Here is a 15,134-nt window from a genome sequence, read left to right as displayed (position 1 = left end):
CACCGTTCTAACAGAAAACCATTAAATCCTCTCTACGCAAACTTTAAAAACGCGAACCTGTGAGAACGCTGATGGCGTGCACATGCGTATTACGCGTTTAGTCTATAGGTATGCACGTTTGAATATATATGTGCGCAGGCGTGTAGTCTTTCTTTACAAACCAAACCTCAACAAACTACTTGTCTGGCCTTAAAATTTAGAATACAGAATTTTTATCGCTTCCGCATTGCCACGTGAACCGGAATTATCCCGACAACGTTTTATCTGTACAGAGGTAAAGGGAAGGGAAGGAGGCCTTCACAGGGGAGAGACTAGTTGACACGTCAGGACTGCGTTGTCGTCGCATCCAGACGCAGGTCCTTCATCAGATCTGGATACGGCCTGGATCCGGCGGACTGCGGTAAACCTGGGGATAATTATGAACTTGATAATGATGTGTTTTTAGTAGGGCTGTCAATCGATGAAAATTTTTAATCGCGATTAATCGCATGATTATCATGAGTTAACTCGCGATTAATCGAATTTAATCGCAAATTTTTTTATTTGTTCTAAATGTACCTTAAATTAATACTTTTCAAGTTTGTAATACTCTAATCAAGGTGGGCATGGATAAATATAGATGCTTTATGCAAATGTATGTTTATTATTGAAACCATAGTCAATATAGAGCATAAGGACGAGACATGTTTCAAAGGTCATAGATGTTTTTCAAAGAACTTGTTCATGTCTATTAGACACATGTAGAAAGAACAAAAAAAAATGCCAGGTTACCATTACTTCTCTTTCTTTGCACTGAGCAATTTACTAACACAAACATGTTTAGATTTTGCATGATAGGGCAGCTCTTCTGAAAATGCTAAATGTACATTTATTATTTATTATTACATTGTAGTTTGTCTCTCTCTGTGCCCATTTTGATGAAGCTAAACTCTCAATAAAACTGTTTTCATTGGTATATTTTACTGTTCTCTTACGAGAGGTCTCTCGTACTGCGTAAGATATCTTACGCTAGGGGAAAATCCTTTTTCCGCGAGATATTGAAGCCAAAAATTATCCTTAATTTTGTAATAATGCAAAACGCGTTGCGGCAGCATGCAGACATAGGCGAGACAGCTCGCGCGCCTATTGGCTGCTCTGCGGCAACTGCAGCAGCCTATCGAGCGAGGCCTGGCGTGACGCCAGACCCAATCAGGGCACTTCGCGCCCGCTGCGTCACGTCCCGCCGAAATGGCCGTGGTCTAGGCCTATAAATACCGCTCGCAGGCAGCTATTATCTGATTTTTCATCCTTCAAGCGAAGCACACGCATCGCTGGAGCCGGAGAAGAAGCCGCGCCGTCTGAGAGAGAGCACCTTCAGCGGGACGAGTCACTGAAGTCGCTGGCCGCGCCGCCTTCCTGCCTTCCTGCTGCGCTTTCCGGCGCTTATATCCTTTCCTTATTACACTGTACTTTTGTGTGTGTGTGTCGCCGCCGCGACACACATTCTAAAAGAGCTAGCGTCTTTTTAAAGATGCCTTCCTGCGGCTCGTGCAGAGCCACACTCAGCGACGGGGACCGCCACGTGGTTTGCGTTTCCTGCCTGGGTGAGGAACATGCAGTTCTCGCGCTCGCTGACGGCGGCTGCCCTCACTGCGAGCTGATGGCAATGGCGACTCTGAGGACTCGCCTAGCCTTCTTCACCGAGACTGCTCCCCCGCCCGCCGCGGCGTCGCGCCGTAAAAAGCGCCATGCCCAGCGGGCCCCGGAACCCTCCCTCAGCCGCCAAAGCTCGCCGGTTCGCCCGCTTGCTTCCCCGGCTTCGTCAGCCTCGCTTCCTGACGGACAGCGGCCGCCGTCTGCCGCCGCTTCCGTTGACATCGTGGATGAGGAAGCCCTGCTGGGAGAGGATGATTCCTGCTCTATCCTGGCGTCAGGCAGTGAGGATTGGGCGGGCTCTGAGGACCCCGCGCCCCCTGCCCGCACGTCGTCAGGCAAGAGAGCGTCCATCGAGACGGAGCTCATGCGAGTACATGCGGCGAGCCTCGGCCTCGAGTGGTCTTCGCCTGAGCAGCCCGCTCACAACCGGCTGGATGGATTTTTCCTGCCTGGGGAGCGCGCTTCGCCTGCGTCCAGACCGGCGCCTTTTCTTCCTGAGTTGCACGAAGAAGTCGCCAAGTCCTGGAACGCCCCCTATTCGGCTAGAGTGCGTCCTGCTGTTTCTTTGGCATTCTCCGCTGTTGACGATGCCAAGAACAAAGGATACCTTTCGCTGCCACCGGTCGAAGAGGCGATAGCGGCCCACTTATGCCCGCCCTCCGCTGGACGGCGTGCTAAGTCGGCCCTACCCTCTAAAGCTTGCCGCACGACGTCAAGCCTGCTCCGCCGCGCTTTCTCCGCCGCCGGGCAAGCTGCGTCAGCGCTGCACACCATGGCAACGCTTCAGATCTTCCAGGCCGATCTCCTCCGTAAGCTGGATGAGGAAGGACCTGACGCGATCTGCGTACCGGACTTAAGGAGTGCCACGGACCTCGCTCTCCGTGCTACTAAGTCTGCAGCGCAAGCCATTGGACGGAATATGGCCTCTCTCACCGTGACTGAGAGACATCTTTGGCTGACGCTCTCGGAAATGGCCGAGTCTGAGCGCACCGCGTTCCTCGACGCCCCGCTTTCCGCCACAGGCCTCTTTGGATCCTCCGTCAAGGATTTCGCGGAGAGATTCGCAGAGGTACAGAAAGCGTCACAGGCTATGAAGCACTTCCTCCCGAAGCGCTCCAGCTCTGCAGCAGGCCGTGCGAAACCGTCTGCTCAGAGCTCACAGCCACAGCCACCGTCCACTGCTTCCACTTCACAGCGCCGCCAGGCCCGAAGCGCGAGACCGCGCTCCCGCTCATCCGGTCGCCGCCCCGCTGTACGTGGCTCGCGACCTAGGATTACGGTGAAGCCCGAGGCCCCGAAGTCGTCCTAGCACAGCTAGGAAAACGACGGTGTTTAAGTCCCGCTGCGGCCAGACTCACACCAAAGCTATTCGCTCGTCCAGTTCCAGCAAATGTGACTGTTCCAGTGTTTTCTGCAGCCAACAAGTCGGTTCTGTCACCCGCTTGCCTGCACACAAATGCCGTTTTCACGGCTACCCAGATAAATCCCCAAAAGAGTGTATTTTCTGGTGTCCCGGCCACGGCCGATGGTGTTTCATGTGTAGTAAGAATGCCCACTGCCCAGTGCCCATCCCTACACACAAGCACAGCCTGTCACACAGGGCTCGCGCACATAAAACCGACTCAGATCGGTTGCGCTTCAAACATGGTGAATGTGCCCACTACCCAGTGCCCACTAACACCGCGTTATGCATGTCTCACGGTTTCTGTAAAAACGAAACCAACGTGCACTCGCTTCACGCAAGCGAACGATGCTTTCGGTGTGATAAATGTGCCCGCTGTCCCGCGCCCACATCCACACATAGACATGACAGTTCCCACGGGAACCGCCCAGCCCTCCCCCTCGCGGCTGACCACCGCAGAGGAGTCGAGCGCGGGCAATCTGCCCGCTGTTATCAGCGCGCCCCATGCCTCAAATGTCACGAGCGCGATGCTTGTGTTGCAGCACGCCGAAGCTTCTCCATCGCTGAGCGAGCGGAGCGCGCTTCGTATTCAACCCCTAGCTATCCATGCAGACGCATGGGCAAAGCTGCCCGGGGTTTCGAAGTGGGTGCTGAACATTATAAAAAGAGGCTATTCGCTGCAGTTTCGCCGACGCCCTCGCCGCTATGTGGCGCGCGTCGAGACCACGGTAAAAGCAGAAGTAGCACATTTACTTCGAGCCGAAGTGGCGAAACTATTGAGCAAAGGGGCCATAGAGCCTCTCTCTCAAGTTCAGAGCGAAGGAGGGCTATACAGCAGATACTTCCTGGTACCGAAAAAAGACGGGGGTCTCAGACCCATACTAGATCTAAGGCAACTGAACAAAGTGCTTGTGAAGCGACAGTTCAGGATGCTCACGACCAGACAAATCCTTGTGCAGATTCGCCAAGGAGATTGGTTTGTGTCAATAGATCTGAAAGACGCGTATTTTCAAATACAGATAGCGTCACGTCACAGGCGATATTTGAGATTCGCCTTCGAGGGCCAGGCATATCAGTACACAGTCCTGCCATTCGGTTTGTCCCTGGCACCCCGTACATTTACGAAGTGCATGGACGCGGCGCTCGCACCCCTCAGAATGAGAGGCATGCGAGTGCTGAACTATTTGGACGATTGGCTGATTCTAGCGCAATCTCGCGCAGTGCTCATAGAACACACGACCATTTTACTCGATCACCTCGAGGATCTGGGTCTCAGTGTCAATTGGGCGAAGAGCTCTTTGTTACCCAGTCAGAAGATATCTTTCCTGGGCACAGAATTGGACTCGCTGTCCATGATAGCGCGACTATCGCCACAGCGCGTGGTACACATTCAACGCACAGCGAACGCGTTTCGCTGCGGCGCGTCTGTCCCGCTCAAGAAATTTCAGAAGATGCTAGGTCTCATGGCCTCAGCATCGTCAGTGCTCCAGCTGGGCCTGCTCCGCATGCGCCCGCTGCAGTTTTGGCTGAAAGCGCGAGTCCCACGCAGAGCGTGGGCATCCGGTTCGCTTCGCCTCAGGGTCAATCAGAAGTGCGTCACAGCTCTGAAACCTTGGAGAGCGAACGACTGGTACCAATCAGGTGTAAGCCTGGGGACTTCCTCGAGGGTGAAAGTGGTGTCCACGGACGCATCCACCTCGGGATGGGGAGCGCTGCTCGAGGGCAGACCGTTCTTCGGCCAGTGGTCGGAACGGGAGAAGCTCCTGCACATAAACTGCCTCGAAATGCTGGCAGTAGACAACGCGCTGACGCGTTTTTGTCCCCAGATAAAAGGACGCCACGTCTTGGTCCGTTCGGACAACGTGTCTGTGGTGTCCTACATAAATCGCCAGGGCGGCCTCAGGTCCAAGAACCTGTACAGGCTGGCAGAACGCCTCCTGGTATGGGCTCAGTGCAACCTGCGCTCGCTCAGAGCAGCGCACGTGCCAGGGCTCCTGAATATAGGACCGGACAGACTGTCCAGGAACAATGTTCCGGCAGGCGAGTGGTCTCTACACCCACAGACAGTCCAACTGCTGTGGAAGAAATTCGGCAGAGCGGAAGTAGACTTGTTTGCGTCTCAAGAAAACGCTCACTGTCAGGAATTTTTCTCCAAGAGCAGGAGCGCGCTGGCCCATGTGTGGCCCCGCCGCCCGCTCTATGCTTTTCCCCCGTCTCTCTCCTGCCTCAGGTGATAGAACGGATCAGGGAAGAAGGATGCTCAGTACTGCTGGTGGCACCGTTCTGGAAAAACCAACCTTGGTTCCCAGTCGTGATGCAGTTAGTGAGTACTGCCCCGTGGCCAGTACCAGTGAGGAGAGACCTCCTCTCACAGGCCCACGGTTCGATCTGGCATCCTCACCCGGAACTATGGTCCCTTCATGTCTGGGCCATCAACGGGTACATGTTGGACTCCCTGAAGGAGTATTAAGCACGATCACGCAGGCTAGAGCTCCGTCTACGAGACGACTCTATTCCTCGAAATGGTCAGTGTTTTCGGGCTGGTGCACAGCCCGTGGTGTGTCACCCACAGACTGTGGTGTGGCGGAGGTGCTTTCCTTCCTACAAGAGCTGTTGGATGGGGGCAGGGCCCCCTCCACGCTCAAAGTTTATGTGGCGGCTATAGCAGCGTTCTCAGAAACAACGCTTGGTCAGTCAATAGGAAGGAACGATTTAGTCATCCGCTTCCTTAGAGGGGCTAAGAGACTGAATCCTCCCAGACCTCCCTCAGTCCCCGTATGGGACCTTTCTACGGTTCTGGAAGCCATGAAAGGTGCGCCATTTGAGCCTTTACAGTCAATCGATTTGAAACACCTGTCTTTCAAGGCGGTGTTTTTGCTGGCTCTCGCTTCAGTGAAGCGCATAGGGGATCTGCACGCGCTCTCTGTGAGCGCGGCGTGCATGGAGTTTGGGCCTAATGACTCAAAAGTTATACTCAAACCTAAGCACGGTTATGTTCCGAAATCCCTCAACACACCGTTTAGGGCGCAGGTTATCTCCCTGTCAGCCCTACCGGTCCCTGATGAGGAAAGAGACGCGAGCCTCCTTTGCCCAGTCAGGGCATTACGAGCTTATGTGTCTCGCTCGTCTGGTTTCAGACAGACGGAGCAGCTCTTTGTTTCGTTTAGCGGACGTTCTAAGGGACTAGCCGCGTCGAAACAGAGCCTATCCAGATGGATAGTTGATGCTATAGCGCTGGCATACGCCTCCAAGGGCATGCAGTGCCCGTTGGGTATCAGAGCGCACTCCACGAGAGGCATGGCCTCTTCGTGGGCCTGGTCAAGTGGGATTGCCTTGCAAGATATTTGTATGGCGGCAGGCTGGGCCTCCCCGTCTACATTTATAAGGTTTTATAACCTAGAGGTTCCCGCCCTGCAGGCCAGGCTGCTGTCGGTCTAAGTTTACCAGTATTGTCTGACCTGATGCGATCAGCTCAGAATGCTGCGTCTACTGAGCACAGCTCAATGTTCGACAGTAAAAAAGTAGCAGCACGAGATGTGCCTGGGCAAACTGTGTAAGACCCACATTCCCCCATCAGTTCAGGCCGTACCCCGCCCTGTCTGTATGATGAAATTCGCGTCTCAAGCGACGCTGCCATATGTGGAAGAGTGCGGCTTCGCCCCTCCCTCTTCCCGGACTCCCTGTGAGTTCCCTGAGTGATTGTGCACTATATGTACCCCGGGCTTTCGCCCTTGGGTCTTTGGTGTCAGATCTCAGCATGCACGGCGTTTTGCATTGGGTCCCCTAGCGTAAGATATCTTACGCAGTACGAGAGACCTCTCGTAAGAGAACGTACTCGGTTACTAACGTAACCTCGGTTCTCTCTAGAAGAGGGAACGAGTACTGCGTATCTTGCGTGCATGCACACGCTCTGGTTGCTTCGATGATGAAAAACCAGATAATAGCTGCCTGCGAGCGGTATTTATAGGCCTAGACCACGCCCATTTCGGCGGGACGTGACGCAGCGGGCGCGAAGTGCCCTGATTGGGTCTGGCGTCACGCCAGGCCTCGCTCGATAGGCTGCTGCAGTTGCCGCAGAGCAGCCAATAGGCGCGCGAGCTGTCTCGCCTATGTCTGCATGCTGCCGCAACGCGTTTTGCATTATTACAAAATTAAGGATAATTTTTGGCTTCAATATCTCGCGGAAAAAGGATTTTCCCCTAGCGTAAGATATCTTACGCAGTACTCGTTCCCTCTTCTAGAGAGAACCGAGGTTACGTTAGTAACCGAGTACGTTTCTGTTGTCAAACAACGGAATGAATTTGAAATGGTGACTGAAACGCGACCCATTAAGACATAACCAGCTCTCCCTTCCAAGATGTTAAGTTAATCTGCACAACAATTCTGATAATCGAGCCGTCGTCTAGTGAAATCAAATTCACATAAGATAAAGACAATATCTGTGCTCTGATTTCGGCTATAATTGTAAAATTAGTGAAGCAACATAATATCTGTGCTTAACTGAATAAAAGCGCTGCTCCTCCGCGCGAGACGCAGAGAGAGAGAGAGAGAGAGAGAGAGAGAGAGAGAGAGAGAGAGAGAGAGAGAGAGAGAGCGAGAGGTGCGCGCGCGTGCTGATAGAGCAGTACCGGCGGTACCGGTAGATTCTCAGAAACTAAATAAGGTTTGGGCGCTTTGTTGAAGGGAAAAAATCGCTAAAGGGGTCTGCAATGTCGCTAAGTTGGCAACACTGTGTAGCCTATCTCCATTTCTCCAACTAGAGGTTGGGCCACGGGTCAAACAGAAAATACGCGCTGCGTTAATCGCGCGTTAAAAAAATTTGTGCCGTTAATTTGATTTTGCGTTAACGCATTATTAACGCGTTAACTTTGACAGCCCTAGTTTTTAGTCGTCTGTCTCATTTTCAAGCCCTAATTCTAACAAAGGATCTTGTGTCTCCTGGTTGAGTTTTTTAAAGAATGAACAGTTTCTTGTGATGGTACGTCCACTTCCCTCAGCGGTTACCATTGTGCCTTTAACTTTGGTGAATGTGAGTGGTTTCGCATTGAATGGCGTTGTTAACTTGTTCCCTTTCGTTCGGTCACTCCTACGTCACGTCGGTAGGAGTTACCAACGAATTGGGATCACGCTAGGGAGATCAATTGTCTTCGAGTGAAACTAAAACGAGCCAATGAACATTGGCATGCAAGATTTGCATTCCGCGCCCCGCCTGCCAGTGCGGGTATAAATCAAATTTAAAAGTGCTGGCTAATGCTAATCGTAAATTCTCTAAGATCATTATTCACGTCGGCACTAATGATGTTCGACTCCGCCAGTCGGAGATCACCAAAATTAATATTAAAGAGGTGTGTGAACTCGCAAGTACGATGTCAAGCACTGTAATTTGCTCTGGCCCCCTTCCTGTTCGCAGGAGTGATGAGATAGTTAGTAGATTATGTTCGCTTAACGGTTGGCTGTCTCGGTGGTGTCCGCAAAATAATATAGAATTCATAGACAATTGGAAAAGTTTTTGGGGCAAACCTGACCTGTTGAAAAGAGATGGTATTCATCCCTCCTGGGATGGTGCTGCTCTTCTCTCTAGTAATATGGCACATAGTCTTAGAGCTCAAACATGACAATCTGGGGCTCAGGTCAGGAAGCAGACAGACTGGCTAAACTGACCGTCTGCTAGCGGCCTCGCGTCACCAAGGTCAGATAAATCCCATCACATAGAGCCTCTTTCACCTAGCTATCATCATATAGAGACTGTGTCTGTTCCCCGAATTTGGAAATCCCAAAAACTTTTAAACCCATCTAAGGTTAAAAATGTAATTGATGTTCAACAAATATAAAACAGCTATAACACAGATGAGCAAATGATAAAGCTTGGGTTGCTGAATATTCGATCACTTACTTCAAAAGCACTCATTGTTAATGATATGATTTCAGATAATAACCTAGATGTGCTATGTTTGACAGAAACCTGGCTAAAACCAAACGATTACATTACTTTAAATGAGTCCACCCCGCAAGATTACTGTTATAAACATGAGCCTCGTCTGAAACGCAAAGGGGGTGGTGTTGCTGTAATTTATAGAAATATTTTCAAAACCACTAAGAAATCAAGTTTTAAATATAATTCTTTTGAAGTGTTAGTGCTTAATGTAAAAATATATAGTATAAATGATAAATCACGTTTGAGATTTGTGCTGGCCACTGTACACCAGGGCACCATAAAGATTTTATCAAAGAACTTGCGGACTTTCTATCAGAATTAATATTGACTGCAGATAAAATACTAATTGTTGGTGATTTTAATATACACATCGATAATGAAAAAGATGCATTGGGTTTGGCATTTAAAGACATTGTAAACTCAATTGGAGTTAGACAACATGTGTCAGGACCTACTCATCGTCGTAATCATAGTCTAGATCTAATATTATCACATGGAATAGATGTTGATGCCGTTGAAATTCTGCAGCAGAGCGATGACATCTCAGATCATTATCTAGTCTTGTGTAAATTACATTTAGCCAAGGCTGCAAAGCCGACTCCGTGTTTCAAATATGTTAGACCTATGACTTCTGCCACTAAAGATTGCTTTATTAATAATCTTCCTGATCAGTTTCATCATCTCAGCATCCCAGATAGCTTACAAGAACTTGATATTGCAACAGAAACTTTTAACTCTCTCTTTTCCAGCACTTTAGACACAGTTGCTCCGTTGCGCTTAAAGAAGATTAAAGAAAATAGTCCAACGCCGTGGTACAACGAGCACACTCTGGCCCTTAAGAGAGCAGCCAGAAAAATGGAGCGCAACTGGAAGAAAACAAAACTAGAGGTATTTCGCATTTTATGGAAGGAGAGCTCGATTACTTACAGAGAGGCTTTAAAAGCTGCTAGATCTGCTTATTTTACAACCCTATTAGAAGAAAATAAACATAATCCTAGGTATTTATTTGAAACGGTGGCTAAACTAACGAAAAAGAAAGCTTCAAGCACCGAAGTTTCCAAGCAACACAGCAGTAATGACTTTATGAACTTCTTCACTTATAAGATTAATAATATCAGGGACAAAATTATAACTATGCAACCGTCTACTACAGTATCGCATCAGGCAGGGAATTGTAGTCTCCCTGAGGAAAAAATGTATTCATTCGTTGCTATAGGAGAGGAAGAATTGACTAAACTCGTTAAATCATCTAAATCGACAACATGTATGTTAGACCCTATACTGAGTAAGCTACTGAAAGAGATGCTTCCAGAGGTCACAGATCCTCTTCCTAATATCATTAATTCGTCTTTGTCTCTAGGATACGTACCAAAAAACTTTAAGCTGGCTATGATTAAACTGCTTGTTAAAAAAACGCAACTTGATCCTACAGAATTAGTCAATTACAGGCCGATCTCAAATCTACCTTTTCTGTCAAAGATATTAGAAAAGGCAGTATCTTCACATCTGTGTTCCTTTCTTGAAAGAAATGATATCTGTGAGGATTTCCAGTCCGGATTTAGACCGTACCATAGCACTGAGACTGCCCTCATTAGAGTCACAAATGATTTGCTCTTATCATCCGATCGTGGTTGTATCTCTCTATTAGTGTTACTCGATCTTAGTGCTGCATTTGACACTATCGACCATAACATTCTTTTAAATAGACTGGAAAATGATGTTGGCATTAGTGGAATTGCATTGGCATGGTTTAAATCATACTTATCTGACCGTTATCAGTTTGTAGCAGTAAATGAAGAGATGTCTCATCGATCACAAGTTCAGTATGGCGTACCACAAGGCTCAGTACTAGGACCGTTGCTGTTCACTCTGTACATGCTACCATTAGGAGATATCATTACGAAACATGGAATTAGCTTCCACTGTTATGCCGACGATACTCAGCTCTATATTTCTTCAAAACCTAAAGAAACTTACCAATTCACAAAATTAACGGAATGCATAGCTGATATAAAAAATTGGATGACTCGTAATTTCCTACTACTAAATTCTGAAAAAGCAGATATTCTAATTATTGGACAAAAAACGTCCTCACGTAATAATCTAGAATACTGTCTAACACTTAATGGCTGCTCTGTTAAGTCTTCGTCGTCGGTTAGTGCTCTACTGGGTGGTTGCCCTGCACGCTTAATAAACAAACTACAGCTAGTTCAAAACGCAGCAGCTAGAGTTCTTACCAGAACCAGGAAGTATGACCATATTAGCCCGGTTCTGTCAAAACTGCATTGGCTCCCTATTAACCCCCTGAGGTCGGCGCGATAGGCTCGTTTTTTTTTTCAGATCAGTGCAAAAGAGACTCAAAATACTCTGTTGATTTTGATCTTACATGCTTGTGTTGTACATCAATAAAAACAGGTAAATGTCTTCTTTTATTTGTGTACACTCATAATAAAAACAAAATGTTGTGCTTTTCGTAAAACAAAGAAAATAAACATGATGCGCGTTCTGCCGTCTCTCTCAATGTGAAACTCATTCTGAAACGCGACAGAAAGTGACCTGTAACTCAGTGAATGTTTGTCACATAGACTTGAAACGCATGTCTATACAACGCTTGGAGTCTCTATTTTTAAAGTATGTAAATTATTTAAAAAACACATATTCTCTGTTTAAGTAATCCGTATGAAAGCAGTGGCATGTACAGTTTCTCAAACGCGTCCTAATTAACTCTAATGTGACCACGCCCACGCTCCGATTGACATGCAAATGATCCACGCGACGAACGCAGACCGGTAAACGCCCTCATTACCTCAAAACAAAGAATCAGAAACTTTAGTAACTTACTCCTCTGCTTTTCATCGAGTTTGGAAGACTGTGTTTGTGCTGTGCTCTGCTGTTTCACTTGGATTTACCTCAGAAGAATTAGAAGAACGCGATTTGAAGACAAGAAAGATGTAAGGTAAGAAATTCTTAATTATTAGTTTATGTTATTGTTGCATGAACTTCACATTGCAGTTGAACTGTTGCTAGATATAAGGTGAATATTATAATATGTTTACTATACTGCGTTTGTGGATATCTGCTCAAACGTAGATATGTATAATATGGTAACCATAATGTTTCATATTTTGGAGCGCGCCGTGCGTTTCATGTATCATATTTTGGAGCGCGCTCTGCGATTGAATGTATCATATTTTGGAGCGCGCTCTGCGTTGAATGTTTCATATTTTGGAGCACGCTCTGCGTTTGAATGTATCATTTTTGAGCGCGCTCTGCGTCTGAATGCATCATATTTTGGAGCGCGCTGTGGGTTTGAAAAGCGAAACGCACCAAACAAAGGCTTCATGTTACTCTAATCTCATTTCATATCATCATAACAAATGGAAACATTTGAAGTAACATATGATAATCAATATATTTTTCTCTAACGCAGTTGTTACTGAAGATTTATAGGCTGCTTAGGCTATTGTTATTATTATTTTATGCATCACTGCGCATAGCCTATGCCTACAAGGCACAACAAACCTGGTGTTCATTATACATTATTGGTAACATTTGTGTGTGTATTCTGTGAATTTTAAAAAGCAATTTTAACCAGAAAAAAATAAAATCTATTCCCAAAATCGTGCAGCCCTATAGTTCCCTATTGTCCGGTCACTACGACGTACGTCGTGGTGAACGACGAATAGGAATCTCGCTAGAGAGGCCAATCTACTTCGAGTGAAACTAAAACAAGCCAATACACACTGGCGTGCAATCATTTGCATCAGCTGCGCAGCCTCGCAACGCGGGTATTTAACGAGCAGCTGGTGTGATTGCACTTCAGCTTTTTGCTTCGGAGCCAAGCACTTCGATGCGTTCTACAAACAGAGTGACTTCAAAAACGAGCCTTTTCGGACCTCTCCTTCCCGGTGCGGGCGTTACAGCACGGCAGCGCGAGCAGTCTTCTTTCTTTCTCTCTTCTTTTTTCTCTGTCTTTTTTGTTTTGTTTTCATACTGAGCAAACAAAAAAGCTGTTATAACAGCTGGTAAGGTGCGCCATTAGAGCGCTAAAGAGCTGTTCTTACAGCTGGTAAGACCTGCCAGCAAGAGAGAGAGAGACAGCGCACAGACAGGTGCACATTCCTGTCTGTGTTCGCAGTGACTGTTCCCCTGCGTGTTTCATCACCAGTGAGAGCAGTCCCTAAAAGAGCTTACACAGATAGACAGCGTCTTTAAGTGTGTTTCTGGATGCGGTCGTTACCTGGGTTCATGGGATGGTCACCAACGCTGCCTCGTGTGTCTGGGCATTAAACACGCTGAGGCAGCGTTGGTGGATGAGTCATGTACCCATTGTGGGAAGATGACCATTGCGGAGCTGCGGTCGAGACTCACGTTCTTGCAAAGGGGCGGAGTCCCGGTGACTTTACTCAGAACCTTATTGGCCATCTTTCTGCCATCCAAGTTGTTTTCTAGGATGCAACCCAGGTATTTTACTGACGTTTTTGTACTGACCTCAACATTATTCAAAATAACCCTAAATTTCGAGCATCTCTTTTATTTATATTTTGAGCCAAACAAAATGGCCTCTGTCTTTTCAAAATGTAGAGACAGCATATTGTCAATCAGCCAGTTGTTTACAGAAGATAGCTCAGAGCTCAGGTTACTCTCTAGAGTGGATTGTTGTTTATGAGACATTAGAAGTGCCGAGTCATCCGCGTAAAGAAATAGTTCACATGAACAGGAATCTGCCATATCATTAATATATGTTAAAAATAAGGACGGTCCGAGAATACTTCCTTGTGGAACTCCACATTCAACTATACAAGGGTCTGACAGTACTCCCCCTAAGACCACCAATTGTTCCCTCCCTGATAGGTAAGATCTAAACCATCTACAGGTGGAGCTGTCTGCCCCTACGGCCTCAAGTTTGGCAATCAGTCTGTCATGGTTCACCGTATCAAATGCCTTTTGAAGATCCAATAACACCATTCCACAGAGATTTCCATTATCTATTTCCCTGTGTATGATGTCAGATAAATAGAGTAGGCATGATTCGGTAGAATGTGACTTCCTGAATCCGGATTGGAATTTAAACATTAAGTTGTTTTTATTCATGTATTCATTAAATTGCTCATTGACCAACCTTTCAAATATTTTTGATACTGTGCATAAAATATAGACTGGTCTGTAGTTACCGGGATCGTGGATGTTTCCCTTTTTAAAAAGGGGGACTACCTTGGCCCTCTTGAGGTCATTAGGGAAAACACCAGTTTCAACAGACAGGTTAAAAATATGTGAGATGTATGGGGCTATTTGGACAGCGGTATCTCGTAAAAACCGAGGAGATAACCCATCTAACCCAGGTCCCTTAGAGCAGTCTAACTGTAATAGCTTTTTTTCCATCTCGCCTACCTCAACCTTCCGTAAGGAAAATGAGTTTGGCAATGCTCCAAGTTTATTGTAGAATGATTTCACCCTATCAATATTAAAAAAAAACATAGGAAGGTTGAAGATTTGAGACCAGCTGTTTTGCTATAGAAGTGAAATAAATATTAAAATAATTAGCAACCTCTTTCTTATTGAAATTTAGGACACCCTTAATTGTTAGTCCTGTGCTTCTTGGTTTCATAGTATTTGTCTCAGCTGCCCCCAATTCCTTTAAAGTCTTCCATAACTTTTTTGGGTTATCTTTATTATTTGATATATCATTCTTATAGTGTGTTGATTTAGCATCTCTAATAAGTTCCTGAGTCTTATTTCTTGCTTGTTTATATAAAATAAAATCAGCATGATTTTTAGTTCTATGAAAAATTTTAAGTGCTTTTTCCCTGGTTTTAATAGCATCATGTATACCTTTGTCAAACCATGCACTAGAACGCTGTTTGACTCTGATCTGTCTAAAAGGGGTCACTTTGTTGATGGTTTTTAAAAATATATCTTTAAATTGTGACCATGCTATGTTAACACATGAACAATTTACAACAGGGGACCAATCCACCTCATCAACCAGCATCCTGAAAGTTTCCTGGGAATAATGTTTAAATGATCTGGATAGTACAGTCTTGTGAGAGTAAAAGTTTTTTTTTAACAATTTTTCTTGTGCAAAAAATTATATTATGGTCACTTATACCATAAGTAATAGTACCACTTTGAGATATTTTAGTTTTGTCTGATACTAAGATC

General features: G+C 46.5%; 2 protein-coding genes across 6 annotated transcripts in view; one reads left to right on the top strand and one right to left on the bottom strand.

The window, feature by feature from the left end:
* The window catches only part of plxdc1 (plexin domain containing 1), a 551,383-nt gene that overhangs the window by 78,666 nt on the left and 457,583 nt on the right, over positions 1 to 15,134 (bottom strand). The window lies entirely within an intron of this gene.
* On the top strand, positions 1,728 to 2,944 carry LOC309485795 (uncharacterized protein; the record flags this gene model as incomplete). The annotated part of the gene is made up of 2 exons (XM_082152844.1): positions 1,728 to 1,908; positions 2,007 to 2,944. The coding sequence occupies 2 exons, from the start codon at positions 1,728 to 1,730 to the stop codon at positions 2,942 to 2,944; spliced, it is 1,119 nt and encodes a 372-aa protein (XP_082008970.1).

This window comes from Leuciscus leuciscus (genome assembly GCF_965113295.1).
Source record: "Leuciscus leuciscus genome assembly, chromosome: 21".
Lineage (NCBI taxonomy): Eukaryota > Metazoa > Chordata > Actinopteri > Cypriniformes > Leuciscidae > Leuciscus > Leuciscus leuciscus.
Note: the sequence above shows the minus strand (reverse complement) of the source record. Positions and strands in the feature narration are given on the sequence as shown.